The following is a 20,829-nucleotide window of genomic DNA, read 5'->3' as shown; positions in this document are numbered from 1 at the left end:
ACTGCTCCTATGTACAAGAATATAACTACTATAATACTGCCTCCTATGTAAAACTACTATAATACTGCTTCTATGTACAATAATATAACTACTATAATACTGCTTCTATGTACAATAATATAACTACTATAATACTGCCTCCTATGTACAAGACTATAACTACTATAATACTGCCTCCTATGTACAAGACTATAACTACTATAATACTGCTCCTATGTACAAGAATATAACTACTATAATACTGTTCCTATGTATAAGACTATAACTACTATAATACTGCCTCCTATGTACAAGACTATAACTACTATAATACTGCCTCCTATGTACAAGAATATAACTACTATAATACTGCCTCCTATGTACAAGAATATAACTACTATAATACTGCCTCCTATGTACAAGAATATAACTACTATAATACTGCTCCTATGTACAAGAATATAACTACTATAATACTGCTCCTATGTACAAGAATATAACTACTATAATACTGCTCCTATATACAAGAATATAACTACTATAATACTGCTCCTATATACAGGAATATAACTACTATAATACTGCTCCTATATACAAGATATAACTGCTATAATACTGCTCCTATGTACAAGAATATAACTACTATAATACTGCTCCTATGTACAAGAATATAACTACTATAATACTGCTCCTATGTACAAGAATATAACTACTATAATACTGCTCCTATGTACAAGAATATAACTACTATAATACTGCTCCTATGTACAAGAATATAACTACTATAATACCGCTTCTATGTACAAGAATATAACTACTATAATACTGCTCCTATGTACAAGAATATAACTACTATAATACTGCTCCTATGTACAAGAATATAACTACTATAATACTGCTCCTATGTACAAGAATATAACTACTATAATACTGCCCCTATGTACAAGAATATAACTACTATAATACTGCCCCTATGTACAAGAATATAACTACTATAATACTGCTCCTATGTACAAGAATATAACTACTATAATACTGCTCCTATGTACAAGAATATAACTACTATAATACTGCTCCTATGTACAAGAATATAACTACTATAATACTGCTCCTATGTACAAGACTATAACTACTATGATCCTATAGCAGCCCCCCCCCCCCTTTCATTTTTGCACTTACCCCTCAGGTTCATTTGGTGGGCAGGGGTTCCATTCGCTTCCTCTTTGCTCTTGTAGCAGGATATGGAGGTGTCTTTGAACGTGCACCAATACTGCTTGTAGCCTTTGAGAGTCAGTTTCTTGGGTCTGTTTTATCCAGGAAAGACAGAAGGAACATTTTACTTTGTGTAACATCCTGACCTTTGGCTGTGTCCCGAGCATGCAGTCATTAACAGATCGCTCAGTGACCCCCCATTTCTCAAGGTCCAGTTTTCCAAAGATACCCTGCATTTATCATACGTGGGGCGTGGCCTCCTGTGACGGGGGTGGATCATGTGACCTTCGAGGCACCATGCAGAACAGTTCACATTCAGACAATCAGTTCTGCACCTTTCATGTGACCTTCGCTACATAGTAACAATGCATGCGGCCAGAGCTCTGAAAACTATGCTGTGAAGAGGCACGCACGTGTGTGACCACCACAAGACCAGGACCGATTTATATCCACCACAAGGACACAATGAAGGTGACTGCAAGCAGAGATCTTGAAAACTATGGGGAACTGATACATAATCTACATGGGCTGTGCCCATACAATGCCCTTCCGTTCACATTGTACAGGCTGCCATAAAGAGCACCGGTAGTCTATATACAACTGCCGTACTTAAAGGGGTTCCGCAGGATAGGTCATTAATATCAGACCGGATGGGGTCTGACTCCCTGCACCCTCGCCGATCAGCGTTTAGGCCTCTTGACGTCACGTCCATTGGTCACATGACCTAGGAGCAGGCTCAGTACCATTCAAGTGAATAGGGCTGAGCTGCAATACCAAGCATGGCCACTATCCAATGGACGGCGCTGTGCTTGGCAGCCGCCAGGAGGCCGCAGCACTCAGCAGAGCTCCAGGGAATGCCGCGGCTTCATAAAACAGTTAATTGGCGGAGGTGACAGGAGTCGGATCCCGCTAATCACACATCGATAACCTGTATTAAGGATAGGCAAGCAATATGAAAATCCAAAAACACCACTCTTTAAAGGGCTTGTCCAAGGTTTTAAAAATCATGGCTGCTTTCTTCTAGAAAGAAGGCCGCACCTGTGCAGCTCCGCTCAATTCATGTGGATGGAGCTGAGCTGCAATACCACAAACAACCTGTACACAGGTGTGGCGCTGTCACTGAAACAAAGCGGCCATGTTTTTCTAAATCCTGCAGAACCCCTCTGTTCACCATTTAAAGGGAAAGTTCCGGGTCATAGATAATATCATTTATTTTTCATACATCGTTGGGGGGGGCGCTGAGTACAGACATTCTTAAAGGGGTAAAGGGGTATTCCAGGATTCAATTTTTTTCCTTACATATCATTTGTAATAATTTAACCCCCCAATGGGTAATAGGGCAGAATTTTAACAGATGTAACCCCTTTAAGAAGATAAAGTAGCTGCAGAATATCGTTCCTGCGCCGTCCACCGCACCGAAACTGGTTCCCGAGTTGAATGTTTTTTGTCAGAATCTGATAATTTTTTGGGGGAAAACAAAGTGGATTTTGTGTTCTCTCCAGATTTGTTTGTGTTTCTGCAACAAATTAAAGGGAGATCATCCCTCGGCCTCGGCGGCCATGTGTTCCCCATTGAGGCCTTTGTTCGCGTTCTGCCGGGGCAGCTTTGGACTCTTTCCAGGCTTGAATTGGATAAGCAGAGCGAGAGATTGGGAGTTAATGACCGGCGTCCTATAAATAGAGCCGCTCCATGCAGCTTTCGGAAGGGCTTGACATTTCGGGAGTTGCAGATTGGGTTACCGCCACCCCAAATTCTGACAGCTCCTGCTATTGTTCCTGCGCCCCGGGGGTCTCCTGAGCCCTCAACTTTAGGAACGCCTGGTGCCGGGAACACACGTCGCACTCGGAGGGTTCACGAAAACCGCGCCACTTGTGATGTGCCAACAGCCCGCAGAACTGGTTCTCCTCCTAGCACAAACAAGACACGGGCAGGGGACCAATTTCGAGTCTTCTACAGGGATACGGCCGGTGAAGGCGTCGCCAGCTCCTTCCCATGTACCGAACCAATGGAAGAGACATCAAGACCATTAAACCTTCTAAGCGCCCATCTGCCCAGGGCTTTTAGTGTACACTATAGCTGGATTCTTGCCCTGGATTTTGGCTTTGGGCTCATGCACACCACCGGAGCATGTATTGCGGCCTGCAAGTTGCAGATCCATTCCTGCAAATGCTCAACAAACTACCAGTCTTAATAGGCAGGCCGATCACCCGAAAAACAAGCTGATACGCTCGTTCATCGGGTGAAAGGATTCTGGCACATAATTATTTCTGGAACAATGCAGATGTACGAGGACGAGCAATTGAGTCCTCATCCTGTGGAGGTGATCGCTGCATGTAAATACAGGGCATTACCTCCTCCGACTGTCAAAAAGAAACGCTCCCTTTCCCGACAGTCTGCTGCTCGTCTGCCAGTGTAAATCCACCTTTAGAGGTTACCTTGTCGTTGGTAGACGGGCCGGACACAATTTTGATAAAGAATGTGCGCAAAGAGCTTCTAATTTTCATATAGTAAGTGTAGCAGTAATGCAAGTCAGATTTATCCAGGTTTCCAGTGTTTGCTTGTGTCCTGGGTGCTGCTGCATATGGAATTTGTTTGCTTTTGCATTGCAGGTGTGGCAGGGTGAACCAGTACTTTATTACATATTGTTTGGAGTTGCTGGTCTAACTTTGAATTTTGCATAAACTTTATAAGACTTCTATCCAGGGGATTTATAAAAAACTAAATGGATTCAAAATTCAGCCCTTTAGTGGCCGGGGTGGGCAGAGATACAGAAATGGTCAAGCTGTGGTACACGGTTTCTGTAATTCCCATAGCAGTGAATGAGAGCTATGGAAACCTCAGACCACAGCCCACTTGACTGTTTCCATAACCCAGCCGCCGTTTACAAGGGTTATTCCAATCCCTTTAAGGCCATGTTCACATCTGCTTTGGAGGCTCTGTCGCAGTTTCTGACCGAAAGAACAGCGCAGCACGCGGGACTTCTCCCCTCCCCCCCCCCCCCCCCTCAAAATGGCACAGACCCTCATTATAAAAGTCAATGGGGTTCGTCAGGGGCCTTTTGTGTTTTACCATACCCGGAGCTGGAAACCACGACGCAGACGCGAACAGCTTACATTTGTATAACGGTTGAAACTCCATATCCCCTGCACAGACAATTAAAGGATTACATTTTATCTACCTGCAGTCACCACTAGGGGGAGTGCTTACTGCATACTGGAGGAGGGAGGCGGGGGGGGGGGGTTTGAAGCTCCCTCTAGTGGTAGCTGTAGGTAGTTTGTATTGAATCATTTACCTGTCTATGCTGGGGATTTGGAACTCTGTATCACAACACACACTTCCCACCATTATGAAGAGATATTAAGAAACTAAATCAGCACAAAAGTATTGAACTTATCCACAATATGTTGTTAAAAGCTGGACATTTACTTAAAGCACCTCATACAGAGAAGGGGGAGGGGGCGACACCCGACATTAGGAAAATAATTCACTTACTTGAAGATTTTTAAGTTGTCTGTAAGTTCTGGAATGGAGGTGATGTCGCCCTAAAAGGAAAAACATGGACAGGATCTGTTAAGAGCGTGGTAATCCCGGACAACCCATGCTCATAATTTCCCCGAACTGTATACCAAGAAGTAGAATTACATGATCCGCCTTTACTAACCCTTTAAATGGATATTGTTGAGGGGGGTCCGTCACTGAGGACCCCCCCCCCCCCCCCCTCTATATGGTAGAGCAGAGAGCCATGTGAACAGCCACCATGCAATACCACACTTCTCCTGCAGTGGCCGCTGTTTCTCTTGAAAAAGTCTCCAATACGCCAGGACGAGGACCGGCGGCTGCAAACTTAAAGGGGTTGTCTGCAGGGTCGCCAAAATGACAAAACCCAGCGGACCAAATTATAAACCGGGGGGGGGGGAGGGAAGGGCTATCAGGATTCCTTGGCATCTACCTGCTAACAAAAAGTACCTCTTGTTTTAGTGGAGCAGGTCTGTCCATATTATAATGGATGGCCAGTCAACTGGATGACCACCATGTAATGATTCACAGCGGTTTTCTCCATTCATACAGTGTTAAAATTCTGCTGGTCGCCACTGGAAACAGACACTGGTCTAGCGCCACCCAGTGGTCAGACATGACCTGACAGCTTAGCTCTGACAGTCCATTGGCTTTAGATATGATTGGAGAAGATGTAAATCTAAACCCATACAAGATCTGGAACCAGTCTCCGACCTGCTGCAGGACTACAGCCTCCTGAATGCCCGAGAGCGGCAGGTTTGACAGAGCATGCTGGGTGTAGTAGTTTTGCAACATCTATGGAGCCGCAGGTGGGAAAGAGGTCTGAGCAATACTAATGGATAGAGTAAAATAAAATGATGGTCGTCTTAGACCTGCGGTATTGCGGTGTTTGCAGCACAGGAGGGGGGGGGTGTTTTGGGAACGGGCCTGATCTGGCAGAACACTATGAGAACGTGACCTTTAGCATTCATTAGCTTACTGTTTAAAAAGACAACCCTGCCAGCAGCCTCCTGACACGGAGCTGTAGGGCGCAGGATCCCAGCTCTGCGAGGAATCGTCCGAATAAAGGGACTGGCGTCAGAGGGGAGCGAGTGCCAAGGAAGGTGCCAGCTACAGCAGACACGTCAGACGCAGGCGGGAGAAAAGCCAATCGCCCTGGGGTCCTACAGAAATGGCTCAACTAGCAATTCCTCAGCATACAGAAGAAGTCTGTGAATGGGATCCCATGTGTTATGTTATCCTAGGTTACCCCCAGTTTTAGGGGATATTTATACCTTAGAATATTATGTCTTATGTCCAATGTTTGGGACCCCCAAAGATGCAGAGAACGTGTGGACAGTGGTCTCTTAAGCCTTCCCTCCATACAATTCAGAACCGCTTCTGTGCCCTGCACAGTTTGGGGGGTCCGGAGTGCTGAGGTAAGGGGTCTACAACATTTAAAACGGTTTTATGAAATAGAAAAATTTGACTTTTTTTTTTTTTAAACAGCGCCACCCCTGTCCACAGGTTGTATGTGGTATTGCTGCAGTCAACTTACTGCAATACCAGACACAAAACCATGGACAGGCATTTGGAAGACAGCAGCCATGTTTTCTTATGCCACCTCTTTTACAAACACTTTTTAGGGTTGGTGGAGGGGGTCCTGGCAGTCCGATCCCCGCCAATCCGGAAGAGACGGCGTATTCTAGCTACAGAAGAAGCCGACTGCATAAAAATCTTACCAAAATGGTTGATGTCTTTCCTCCCTCCAGAGTGATCTCCAGATCTGACAGAGCAGCGTCGACCTCATCAATTTCTTTGTCGCTGTTGTTATAATGATTCTCCGATGACATCATCGACAGCTTGTTTATATGATACTGCAAAAAATGTAATAAAAATAAAAATTAAAAGGGTCCGCAGCTTCTACCAACAATTTTAATGTCTTTACTGCAGGACATGCACAATTTCAGCTCTGCTACATTTGATCATTTTATGTTCTTGGTTGTGTTCCACTATGGTAGTATATAGATACAGGGGAGAAGCACTGACTGGCCGCCACTCATGGTGATGTCATCGGCCTCAGTGATGTCATTTGATGGGGGATGCTTGAATGCAAAGAGAGTGGAAAGAACCCCCTACAGCAACAGTGGGCTCCTTGAGGTTGGTAATATCTATGGGGGAAGGGTTAAGACCATCACCCCCCTCAGCTACAGGACTTTAAGGGGTTAACCCCCTCACCAGTAACATGATCACTTTTCCACGGTGTTTGCAGCTCTTTTCCTAATAGAAAGAAACCAGTTACAGATGTTGTCACGAGCGCGGACCTCCTGACGGCTGAAGGATATTAGAGAATCCCCAGGAATTATCTCCCATCTACCCTGAAGACATTCCCGCGAGATCCCCAGAATAAGGAGGAAGAAGAAGACAGGCGCGAGGAAGACGCTGCAATCCAAGAAAACCAAGAACAGAGCCCAACAGAAGCAGGGGGAAAGAGACCACTGCTGGGGGTTGTAGTGCACTACGTATGGAGACCAGAGCCCAACCGAAGCAGGGAGATAGAGACCACGCTGGGGGTTGTAGTGCACTGTGTATACACGTATGGAGACCAGAGCCAACCGAAGCAGGGAGAAAGAGACCATGCTGGGGGTTGTAGTGCACTATGTATACAGAATAGAAGACCTAGGAGACCAGAGCCAAACAGAAGCAGGGAGAAAGACACCACACTGGGGGTTGTAGTGCACGATGTATATAGAATAGAAGACCTAGGAGGATAAAACCTAACTGAAGCAGGGGGAAAGATACCATGCTGGGTGTTGTAGTGCACTATGTATATAGAATAGAAGACCTAGGAGAACGGAGCCCAACAGCAGCAGAGAGAAAGATACCATGCTGGGGGTTGTAGTGCACTATGTATACAGAATAGAAGACCTAGGAGGATAAAGCCTAACAGAAGCAGGGGGAGAGACAACACACTGGGGGTTGTAGTGCACTACGTATACAGAATAGAAGGCCTAGGAGGATAAAGCCTAACAGAAGCAGGGGAAAATATACCATGCTGGGGGTTGTAGTGCACTATATAAACAGAATAGAGGACCTAGAGGGACAAAGCCTAACAAAAGCAGGGGGAGAGACACCATACTGGGGGTTGTAGTGCACTATGTATACAGAATAGAAGACCTAGGAGGATAAAGCCTAACAGAAGCAGGGGGAGAGACAACACACTGGGGGTTGTAGTGCACTACGTATACAGAATAGAAGGCCTAGGAGGATAAAGCCTAACAGAAGCAGGGGAAAATATACCATGCTGGGGGTTGTAGTGCACTATATAAACAGAATAGAGGACCTAGAGGGACAAAGCCTAACAAAAGCAGGGGGAGAGACACCATACTGGGGGTTGTAGTGCACTATGTATACAGAATAGAAGACCCAGGAAAGCCCAACAGAAGCAGGGGGGAAAGACGCCACGCTGGGGGTTGTAGTGCACTTTGTATACAGAATAGAAGACCTAGAAGGATAAAGCCCAACAGAAGCAGGAGGAAAAATACCATGCTGGGGGTTGTAGTGCACTATAATATATATATATATATATATATATATATATATATATATATATATATATATATATATATATATATATATATATATATATATATATATATATATATATATATATATATATATATATATAGATCCGGAAAAAGGACGGCACACCGGTCTTGAAAAAGTAAAAGTGGTTTTAATCAACCTTGCGGTACAACGTTTCGGCTCCAATACTGAGCCTTTCTCAAGCTTGAGAAAGGCTCAGTATTGGAGCCGAAACGTTGTACCGCAAGGTTGATTAAAACCACTTTTACTTTTTCAAGACCGGTGTGCCGTCCTTTTTCCGGATCCATTGATTGGGGTAAGGAGTCGATTCCCCTGGAACGTGCACCCTATTTTTCCCATTGAGCAGTCAGTGCCGCCATTTTTCATATCTCTATCTATCTATCTATCTATCTATCTATCTATATATATATACACACACACAGAATAGAGGACCTAGTGGGACAAAGCCTAACAGAAGCAGGGGGAGAGACACCACACTGGGGGTTGTAGTGTTCTACGTATAAAGTATAATAGAATTGTATTATGGTCATATCCCGTGGTTGGGTCACGTTGGGGGCTTCAGTGTTTAATAACTGCATTATGATCTGTCATATTGGGAGTTGTGGTGCTCTATGTATAGAGTATACCAGAAATGCATTATGGTCCTGTCCAGAGGTCAGCTACGTTAGGGGTTGTAGTGCGCCATATATAGGATATAATAGAATTATCTTATGACCACGTCCATTGAATGGGTGATGTTGGAGTTTGTAGTGTTCCATGTATAGTATAATAGAACTGTATCATGGCTAGGTCTTGTTGGGGGTTGTAGTGTCCCATGTAGGTTTACATTTTATGGCTTATTAAATACAAAACTTTTAAGTTAATGTACCCCCACCCCCTACATTTTCAGTCGCCAGCATCTGGGGGCCATACTACACGCCCGGATGATTATACTCTCGCAGTCCGTGAGTCATAATATCAGATGTCAGAGACCATTAATGAAGCTTTGTGAATCAGCAGTATGGCGACTACGTCAGGAGCATATAGCATTGCACGGCCTAGCTGGATTACATTCCCAGACGCTGCGGGTAACTTACAAGTCTGAATCACAGTTCAGAGGAGAATACCCCAGACTCGCATCAACCCTCGGAATTACTCAGCTACGTAACATGCAAGGGTCGGGACATTAACGAGTCCTTATAGGACGTCCGCTGCGGACGGCTAATTTCATGGAATTAAGGTGGAGAGATGTAAGGAAACGACCCCACCCTCCCATCCCACTTATAAATAGCGAGGGCGCCCTGACAGCTCCAGCAGCTGCGCAAGGAAAAACAGATCCCATTTCACGTCTCCAGAAGACGACGACAGGAAATGCAACCACGTTCCCAGATCAGATGTCTGAGCCGCAGCAACGTCTCCGCTGATACCAGCGTTCAAAACTCGATTTTCACAATCTGTATTTTTAGCAAGATGAGCAGTCTTCAGCTCTCAGGGTGGATGGGCTAACCCCTTATTGACCACGGCAGTCGTCCCACCGGTCATTCCAAGAAGTATTAATACACACACACATTACATCTTCTGTATAAGACCCTATAAATCTTATCACTGAATCACTTTTGTACATTCTAATTTCAGAAATCCCTGGCGATCATCTGTGATTGCCGAGGAGGAAGCAGCTCCCAGGTACACATCTCCCACTGCAGCGGCCACTGCTGGTGAAATGTAGTATTACAGGCGAAATATAAGTTTGCCTCAGGCAGCACAAAGACTATGTGCTTCCCTTCCCCTGACCACCAAAAACTACTAAATGAAGGGGGGCCCCCCCAAGCTGAACTCTTGCACCAGGGCCCATGAGCCTTTAGCTACGCCCCTGCCCAGTCCCCATAGCTCTGTGTGCTTTTATTGTGTCAAAAGAATAATTTGATACATATGCAAATTAACCTGAGAGGAGTCCTGTATGTGAGATGAGTCAGGGATAGGACTCATCTCCGGTTAATTTGCATATGTATCAAATAGTTTTTTTTTTTTACACAATAAAAGCACAAAGAGCTATTGGGACTGGGTATAGCGGATGTTCTAGCGGCCATCTAGCAACCCATGACCTCAGCTCTATACCCAAAATCCCGGGGACAGGTTCCCTTTAAGTTTTTGGAAGATTTGGTACTAAAGAAACAGAACATCAAAGGCAGGCATTGGTGGAAAGACAAAAACCACCTCTACATGAAATAAAAAATAAAAATAGAACCAAGTAGACAAAAAGGGAAAGTTCAGAAAGTACAAAAACAAAAGATGTTTTTGTAAAATGTACAGTTTTTAAGATTGGCAAAGCTCAGCAAAGTTGCAGGAAGCGAATCTATCCCAAGACTAGCCTTCGGAAGTGCTGCATACTCCCCGCCAGGCGCAGATCAGAGGCCCCGTGTGCACAGATAATTTACTGGACAAGATAACGTTTGTGAGAACTAAAATACAGGAGGTCAGAGGCTCTGCAGACAGCGGGGGGCGCCAGACATGCAAAGCACATCAGAGCCAAGAACGCCGTGGTCCGACCCACCTGCAAGGCGGCGAACATCATCATCTCCTCCTCCGTGCACTCAATCTCCTCCAGCAGAATGGACCATTTCGCTTGTTCAAAGAGCTGGTTGATGCGGATGGCGTCATACTACAACACACAAAGACAAAAACATCAGTTAAAAAATAAAAAAAAAGCCGCCCCCTCCTAGGAATAACATCTGTGAGGTCTCAAAAACAGAACATATCCTACATCTCACAGATGTTCACGTCCTTCTGATCTCGACTAGTTTTGTCTGGCAGTAAGCTAAAAGGGCAGGACCTAGGGTCCAGGCTTCCAACTGAGCGCAGAGCCATGGGGGAGAGCTCCTGCTGCATCAAGATGCCTTACAGCCAGAGGGAGGTTAATAGGAAGCAAGAGGGCAATTCTCATGGGACGCATAGAAGTCGTCTTCACATATTTATCAGTCTAAAAATGAGTGCTTAACCCCTTTAAAAGCTTGACTTAAAGGGATTGCACAAGATTTTCTTCCAAAAATAAAGCCACGTCTGTCTATGGGTTTTGTCCGATATTGCAACTCTGCCCCATAGAAGTGGATGAAGCAGAGCTGCAATATCACATACAAATCTGGAGTGTGCGGTTTTTAGAAGCAGCAATTTGTTTAAATTCTGGACCACCCCTTTAAAACTAAAATTTAATAGACCCAGTCATAGGTCATCATGGTCCACCTGATATTTGCTGAATGTACTAGTGATTTTTATTTATTTTTTAGTGTCCCTTTAAATAAGAGCCGTTCTCATTTTGTACACATCTGCTGTGTCAGCCGTCGGTGATGGAATAGAAGTAAATGTGTGCACTGCAGGATGTAGGTAGTCACTACTAGCTTGTCGTCACTCTTATCGGCCTTAGTCATTTCCGGGCCACAGGACCCCATCAGGGGCCCTAATCTGGAGATAGGAGCAAGTCCCAGGAGGTGGGTTAGCGCCTCGTCAGAGGGCAACCCCGGCATACTGGTCGTCAGCCAACCCATCACATCTCCAGATATCCTCGCCAAAGTGTACAAGCCCCAAATCCCGCTTGACAAAGCCAACATAAATTAGGGGTAAGAAATATAACTAAAAACTGACACTTTTTGCATTTTTTTTTATATACATTATATAGCAGACAACTTTGGTCTTCTCAAACAGTTCCGTATATTCTGGGGGTTAGACAAGATGGGGACAATTTTACTCCATAACCACCCACTACTGGTCTGTCCCCGAATTACCTTAGGATTCAAATCAAAGAAGCTGTAATACTTGAATCGAAGAAGCAAAGCTTCATTTTCTTTCACGTCTTGTTCCATAAGAGATCGGGAGGAGTCCAACCAGCTGCAAGAAAAAGAGGGAAAGTATATATATAAAAATTTGCAAAAATAAATAAAATAAAAAAGCTTTCAGTAAGAATTCTTACCCCTGATTTATTTTGGCTTTGTCAAGCAGGGTTTGGGGCTTGTACAATTTGGCGAGGATATCTGGAGACGTGATGGGTTGGCTGACGGCCAGTATGCCAGGGTTGCCCTCTGACAAGGCGCTGTCACCAAACCACGCTGAAGTGGGTGAGAGGGGACTGCCATCGCGAGAGTCGTAGGTCGGGGTCATGGTCTTACTATATAAGCCGGGACTGGAGTATATACTTCCTAAAGAAATGTGCAGGAGAAAAATAAATAAATACATGTAAAACAAACAAAAAAATAATCCAAATTTTTGTAAAAAAATCACGTCACGTCACAAGTCATGTTTTGCATGCTACACGGGCCAGCAGCTAATAGACAAAGGAGGAGAGGCAGAGGGGTGAAGACAGGAGCAGAGACACAGAGGCACAAAGAAGACTCACCTTTCACAGGCCCAATGTAAAGAACATCATTTCCTAAAGAAGGGAGAGGAAAAGGAGAAAAGAAAACAAAAAAGAAAGAAAGGAAATGAGATCGCCAGAGACAGCGAAGAACAGAGAGACGGCGCCCGGTCAGCAGAACATACGTGAGAATAACCCCACAGACTGTTACGTCCCGATTTATAAGCTTTTCATTTGTATATTCTGAAGGGGAGTGAGGTGGCGGCCTATACGCTGCAAGGCACGGGGGGGGGGGGGGGGGTCTATACTCTGCAAGGCACAGGAGGTGGGGGGGTCTATACTCTGCAAGGCACAGGAGGTGGGGGGGTCTATACTCTGCAAGGCACAGGAGGTGGGGGGGTCTATACTCTGCAAGGCACAGGAGGTGGGGGGGTCTATACTCTGCAAGGCACAGGAGGTGGGGGGGGTCTATACTCTGCAAGGCACAGGAGGTGGGGGGGTCTATACTCTGCAAGGCACAGGAGGTGGGGGGGGTCTATACTCTGCAAGGCACAGGAGGTGGGGGGGTCTATACTCTGCAAGGCACAGGAGGTGGGGGGTCTATACTCTGCAAGGCACAGGAGGTGGGGGGGTCTATACGCTGCAAGGCACAGGAGGTGGGGGGGTCTATACGCTGCAAGGCACAGGAGGTGGGGGGGGTCTATACTCTGCAATGTACAGGAGGTGGGGGGGGGGTCTATACTCTGCAATGCACAGGAGGTGGGGGGGGGGTCTATACTCTGCAAGGCACAGGAGGTGGGGGGTCTATACTCTGCAAGGCACAGGAGGTGGGGGGTCTATACTCTGCAAGGCACAGGAGGTGGGGGGTCTATACTCTGCAAGGCACAGGAGGTGGGGGGTCTATACTCTGCAAGGCACAGGAGGTGGGGGGTCTATACTCTGCAAGGCACAGGAGGTGGGGGGTCTATACTCTGCAAGGCACAGGAGGTGGGGGGTCTATACTCTGCAAGGCACAGGAGGTGGGGGGTCTATACTCTGCAAGGCACAGGAGGTGGGGGGTCTATACTCTGCAAGGCACAGGAGGTGGGGGGTCTATACTCTGCAAGGCACAGGAGGTGGGGGGTCTATACTCTGCAAGGCACAGGAGGTGGGGGGTCTATACTCTGCAAGGCACAGGAGGTGGGGGGTCTATACTCTGCAAGGCACAGGAGGTGGGGGGTCTATACTATGCAAGGCACAGGAGGTGGGGGGTCTATACGCTGCAAGGCACAGGAGGTGGGGGGTCTATACGCTGCAAGGCACAGGAGGTGGGGGGTCTATACGCTGCAAGGCACAGGAGGTGGGGGGTCTATACGCTGCAAGGCACAGGAGGTGGGGGGTCTATACGCTGCAAGGCACAGGAGGTGGGGGGGGGCTCTATACGCTGCAAGGCACAGGAGGTGGGGGTCTATACTCTGCAAGGCACAGGAGGTGGGGGTCTATACTCTGCAAGGCACAGGAGGTGGGGGGTCTATACTCTGCAAGGCACAGGAGGTGGGGGGTCTATACTCTGCAAGGCACAGGAGGTGGGGGGTCTATACTCTGCAAGGCACAGGAGGTGGGGGGTCTATACTCTGCAAGGCACAGGAGGTGGGGGGGGGGTCTATACTCTGCAATGTACAGGAGGTGTGTGGGGGGGGGTCTATACTCTGCAATGTACAGGAGGTGGGGGGGGGTCTATACTCAGTCTGAACCAGACCCTTTGGAGACCGACTGATCATCTAAGGTGCATGGGGACCTCCAGAGACTGCAGTCAGGGAGAGAGCAGGATGGGGCTGTTCTATTGCAACTTGGGTCTGGGACATAATAGCGGTATAAGGATATAACATGAGGTCATCCTGTGGGTGAAGGCTATAACGTCGGTATATGACAGATGTAAGATATGATACAGGTAGACATGGATGACAGCAGGTTACTGGTTCCCGACTCCATACTGACCAGTCCCAGGAGTCAAATGGTCCATCAAGTTCCAGAATGTTCTCTTCAGTTTGATTATCTTCAATCTTTTTCTTTTTCTTCTTTGTTGGATCTCTCGGTTTCCGCAGAAGTGAAAGTTCCTCTGGATGTCGGATATCTGCAGGAGGAGAAAATATACACTAAAAATGCAAAATACAAGCGGATAGATCCTCAGCATTCGGATTTTCTGTATCGCTGGATGCCGTGATGCACAGGTCACTGGCACTGCACCCCGGGTGACGACCCCTGTCACACAGCTTTCCCAGAAACAGAAAACTAAGAAATGACTAAACTCAATGAGGACCCGTCAACACTTCCCAAGGTTTCATGCACCCAACTGTATCCACTTTTGCAGTCCGTGCAGACCCATTCTTTTTAATGGGTCCGTGATCTGTATTTTGCGACCATGGTCTATCTTTTTGCGGAACGGACATACAGAGCACATGGCCGAATCCATATGTCCACTCCTCAACACGCTCCACCACAGACACCTCCGCCGAGGAAGGTCCTGCTGGACCGAAATGTCTGGGATTTAGTGCATTATGTGGTGTATCCGTACTCTATAAACCCAAGTGCTTTGTTCTGGAAACATTATATCTTTATTCACCATTACATTATATTTTGGCATCACTATAGAGTGCAGCGATATTTCTTCATTAAAGGGAACCTGTCACCGGTATTTTGGGTATAGAGCTGAGGACATGGGTCGCTAGATGGCCACTAGCACATCCGCAATATCCAGTCCCCATAGCTCTGTGTGCTTTTATTGTGTAAAAAAAACAACTATTTGATACATATGCAAATTAACCTGAGATGAGTCCTGTACGTGAGATGAGTCAGGGACAGGACTCATCTCAGGTTAATTTGCATATGTATCAAATCGTTTGTTTTACACAATAAAAGCACACAGAGCTATGGGGACTGGGTATTGCAGATGTGCTAGCGGCCATCTAGCAGCCCATGTCCTCAGCTCTATACACAAAATTCCGGTGACCGGTTCCCTTTAAGTTCGAGGCTGACCAGTCTCTCGCAGGCACCTACAAACCAAGAGCGCAGACCACAGTTTTCTTCCTATTCTTGGCCGCAATATGTGGACCACGGACCCATTGAAAAATCAATGAGTCCGCCCAAAAAAAAAAAAAAAAAAAAAAAAAGGGGATGCAACACGGACGTCATACGTATTATGCGGATCCACGTTTTGCAGTCCCTGTGCATGAATAACATGAATTCTGAAGAACATTTTCTAAGAGCTCAGCATTTTGCCATTCCTCAGAAACTCCTCCTGGAAACGTTTGCCTGGGCGTTCCCCTTCACATTATGTACTGTAACTGGCACCAATTAGACTTTGTAGGAAATGCTTCACCGACATGAAGAATGGTGGCACCCCGTTGTCAATTACTTCATAGACTTTCAGGAGGAGTAACTGAGGACCAGTAGAAATCAGAACTGATGCTCTAGAATAGTCCCGGTTTTTTTTTTTTTAAAAAAAAAATTTTAGGGAATCCAAGTATTTAGCAGAGCAGACTGAAGGGTATGGGTTTCCAGGGGATTTTTTGAGGTCAAACCCCTCGCCGGCCAGGATAGCCTTAGTGAAGATGCTGAACCAAACAAGTATTCTGCAACTCGGCACTGATTGAGAAATCACATTTTGAAAGCCGGGTCAATGGCCATAAAGACGAAGACTTAAAAAAAATAAATGATGTATTTAAACTGGCAGCGAAAGGAATTTTTTGCCTGGCCTTGAAAAGACGAGCAGACAAACAGCCTTTTAAGGGGAAAGCAGATTTGCTTGCAATTATGCAATATCTGACAGCGGAAAGGACAAAGCGTCAGAGACCGGGGGATGGGGGGAGTCCTGACCCAACCACGTCCGCAGCGCCCCCGGCGTAGTCTGTGCCCTGGTTTGTGTGATCGTGAAGGAATGTGACACATCTGCTTAACAATCCCAATGCCAATCACAGCTCATGTACGTCAAATGGCACCCGGGCACTCAGAGTAGGCACCGCTCCATTCTGCTTCATGTGATAATTGGGGCAAACCTGCTGCACATGTCCCCTCTCCTGACAGGTCCGTTTTAGTAACTACTTGCAGCCCCCCCATGTAATATTTCTGCAGGATCTATTGTTATGAATATATATTATTCCTACTAGAATGAATTGCTAGCAGTTTGCAATGAAGGTCCAGCTGGGTGTTACCAGTTCAGGTGTCCCTGCAGAGTCTGACACCGGCAGCACTGATGGGATAGCGTCAGACTATGCAGAGACACCCCCCAACTGGCAACACCCAGCTGGACCTTCACTGCAGACTGCACAGGAGCTGTATTTACAAAGCAGGAGATTGTGTTGGACCCAAAAAAACAGAAACATTGTTGCAAAATGATACAATAGGGGGTTAAGCTAAACCGAGTGTAACCCTGAATTGTCCCCCTTTACCAAAGACCTGTCTGAATGGAACTTTATTTCCTGTGCAACCATAGAGGATAATGGGGCCATGTTATGCCTGCAGGCACCGTGTCTTTAAGGCTGGGTTCAGACCTGAGCGTTCTGAAACGAGCGCTCTGTATGCGCGATTGTACGGGCTGTTTACAATCGCGCATACAGAGACAGGCGTGCGCACATTGTCGCGCGTTCCCAAATACCTATGTGCGGGAACGCGCGACAAACGCCCAAAAAAAAGCTCAAGCACTTGTTTGAGCGTCGGGCGTTTTACAGCGCGATCGTACACGCTGTAAAACGCCCAGGTGAGAACCATTCCCATAGGGAATCATAAGTTCTTGCCTGTTGTGCGTTTTACAGCGTGTAGGAACGCGCTGTAAAACGCTCAGGTGTGAACCCAGCTTAAGGCCTCTTTCACACAGGCGTTGCGGGAACATGCACAATTTTTCCACGCGAGTACAAAAAACATTGTAATGCGTTTTGCACGCGCGTGAGAAAAATCGCGCATGTTTGGTACCCAAACTTCTTCACAGAAGTTCGGCTTTGGGATCGGTGTTCTGTAGATTGTATTATTTACCCTTAACATGGTAATAAGGGAAAATAATAGCATTCTGAATACAGAATGCATAGTACAATAGGGCTGGAGGGGTTAAAAAATAAATAAATAATAAATTTAACTCACCTTAATCGCGCAGCCGGCTTCTTCTCTTTGCTGGGTACAGGAAAAGGACCTGTGGTGACGTCACTGCGTTCATCACATGATCTTTTACCATGGTGATGGATCATGTGATGGACCATGTGATGACCGGATTAACGTCACCACAGGTCCTTTTCCGGTACACAGCAAAGAAGAGATGCCGGCTGCGCGATCAAGTGGATTAAGGCGAGTGAAATTATTTTTTTAACCCCTCCAGCGCTATTGTACAATGCATCCTGTATTCAGAATGCTATTATTTTCCCTTATAACCATGTTATAAGGGAAAATAAAGATAGGGTCCCCATACCGATAGTCACCTAACAACCGTGCGTGAAAAATCGCACCGCATCCGCACTTGCTTGCGGTTTTCACACAGCCCCTTTCACTTCTATGGGGCCTGGTTGTGTGAAAAAGCGTGAAAAATCGCAGAATGCTCTATTTTGTGCAATGCACAAGTGATGTGTGAAAATCACCGCTCATGTGCACAGCCCCATAGAAATGAATGGGTCCTGATTCAGCTGCGGGTGCAATGTGTTCACCTCACGCATCGCACCCGTGCGGAAATCTCGCACGTGTGAAAGGGCCCTGCTGGATGTGGACAAGCAGATCTGCAGGATCTTTATAAACCGCACAATATATACAAGGAGGAAAGAATAAACAGGATAAAGCCGGGGATCCTGCGCCTGGCACGGTGTGCGGGCACTTCCTATCATGCAGTAGTCCCTTCTATAAGCCAGGCGTATATCCGGTTACAAGCTTTGAAGTCTCTGGCAGCTGAGGAGGGGGCGAAGCTGCTAAATCTGTTGTGCGAGAGGTTCAAAGGCTGCACCCTCACCCCCTGGATAGATACCCGATCTCTGTGGCCGGGGCAGTGACGCAGGGCCCCGGTGTTATGTCTGCCATACTAGTGATGTGCCCTGATTAACCAGCGCGGTGGCATGCGATGACTGCTCAATGATAGGGACCCCTATAGCCAGGAGCGGGGTCAGAGCTACAAGTCGGGGCAAGGCCTGACATACATAACACCATATAGGAAATTCCACCTTAAGGGCTCATGCACACAACCGTTGTTCTGCGGTCCGTTTTTCACGGATCCGTTGTTCCGTATCAGAGTTTTATTTTCCTCCAATTTAAGTCCTCTTCCATTTCGTTATTGCACAAAAAAACATATCTGTATGGTTTCTGTATTTGATCCGTTTTTTGCGGATTGTGAACGGAAACAGTAACTTATTAATCACCAAACACATAGGTCAATATGGGTTGGGCATAGCATTTCTACAGTATGGATCCGCAAAATCCGGAGGTGTTCCGTGTGCGTTCCATATTATTTGCGGACCCATTGACTTGAATGGGGCCTCGGACCACGATTTGCAGACAATAATAGGACATGCGCTACTTTTTTTGCGGAACGGCCATGCGGAGTAACTTCCGTATTTTCTACAGACCCATTGAAGTGAATGGTTCCGCATACGGGCCGCACAAAAAAACGGAACCCCAATAAGGACTACTGTCCATGTGCACTTAAAGGGACGTACTGCATACACCCCTTTAAAGGGGTGGTGCAGGGGTTTTATATTGAGGACCTATCCTGAGGGCACATGGACAGGGCTCGTCTTCATTGCAGTCATATTGCTCACCCAGCTTTCTTAGGAGCGGATAATTAATTGAATTTGTAACAAGATGGTAGACAATGAGAATAACCCAACCACTTTACTTCCCTCTCCTAGTGCGATCAGTGCTCCCCTTCCTCTTAGGGCTCATACACACGACCGTATGTATTTTGCGGTCTGCAAAGAATTGATCCGCAAAAAATACAGATGACGTTCAGTGTGCATTCCGTATTTTGCTGAGCGGAACAGCCGGCCCCTAATAGAACAGTCCTATCCTTCCTTGTCCGTAATGCGGACAATGATAGGACATGTTCTATTTTATTTTATTTCGGAACAGACATACGGAAACAGAATAAACATGGAGTAATTTCCGTTTTTTTTGCAGCCCCATTCAAGTGAATGGTTCCACATATGGGCCTGTAAAAAATGGAATGGAAATGGAAGAAAAGTAAGTTTGTTTGCATGAGCCCTTAGAGAGTGTGAGCTCATAGGCCAAGGCTCTCACTGGATGCATCAATTAAAGCGAGATCACCTTGGCCGGGGTTTGAGGTTGTTTGCTGCCTGCTAATTAGATTTACTAGGAAGATATTCCACTGGGATCTCGCTGTCTGGAAACAGATGTAACGGCACAAGCAGCAGCATCATCCAGCCTTTACGGCCCGGGAGAGTCCCCAGGACCACATGTACCAAAGAGCTCAGCGTTTCCGTGCACCTCGTCCCTCACACAGGAGGCAAAAATGCAAAAATATCTAACACCCCCATCATCCTGTCATGACAAGACCCGACACCTCTCCTGCTAAGCAGTAACTACTTGCATCCCCCATGTAAAAAACAATTCTGGAGCATCCATGCCTCTAGGTTTTGTTATTTCTCTATTATTCCTACTAGAAGTCTATGAATGAACTGCCAGCCATCTGTAATGAAGGTCCAGCTGGGTGTTACCAGTTCGGGGTGTGTCCCTGCACATTCTGACACTATCCAATCAATGCTGTCAATATCACACTGTGCAGGGTAGTACCCCCAACGGATAAAACCTAGCTGGGCCTTTAGGTAAGGGCTACATAGAGTAACTGGTAGCGGCCAGGATCGCTGCGTAGTAGCGGTGATCCTATAGAAAGGAATGGGATCGCTGCGGCAGTCACATGATATCCAACACGACTGGATTTCTTGCGACTGCAGCAGTGATCCCATTCATTTCTATGGGATCACCGCTACTCAGCGACCCTGGCCGCGACCAGTGCCGCCGTGTAGACTGCTTGCAATTCATTCATAAACTTCTAGTTATAACAGAGGAACAGAACAACACAGTCAGAATTGCTGTTACATGGAGGATGCAAGTAGCTACTAAAACAGAGATGTCAGGAGAGATGAGGGGTCCCCTTTAACACCTTACATGCCATCGAGAACCAAAGACCGATTTACTGAGAAGGTCAGCTTGAAGCTTAAGCTCCTGGGGTGTGACCAACAAAGAACAAAAAC

The 20,829-nt window shown here is 46.4% G+C and overlaps 1 protein-coding gene across 1 annotated transcript in view; it reads right to left on the bottom strand.

The window, feature by feature from the left end:
• Window positions 1-20,829, bottom strand: part of FERMT2 (FERM domain containing kindlin 2) — a 68,428-nt gene that overhangs the window by 13,246 nt on the left and 34,353 nt on the right. Inside the window, 8 exon segments of the mRNA XM_044272441.1 lie at window positions 1,159-1,283; window positions 4,684-4,733; window positions 6,429-6,563; window positions 10,823-10,930; window positions 12,048-12,150; window positions 12,233-12,458; window positions 14,591-14,607; window positions 14,609-14,726. Coding sequence (XP_044128376.1) covers window positions 1,159-1,283; window positions 4,684-4,733; window positions 6,429-6,563; window positions 10,823-10,930; window positions 12,048-12,150; window positions 12,233-12,458; window positions 14,591-14,607; window positions 14,609-14,726 — 882 coding nt within the window.

This window comes from Bufo gargarizans, chromosome 11 (assembly GCF_014858855.1).
Source record: "Bufo gargarizans isolate SCDJY-AF-19 chromosome 11, ASM1485885v1, whole genome shotgun sequence".
Lineage (NCBI taxonomy): Eukaryota > Metazoa > Chordata > Amphibia > Anura > Bufonidae > Bufo > Bufo gargarizans.
Note: the sequence above shows the minus strand (reverse complement) of the source record. Positions and strands in the feature narration are given on the sequence as shown.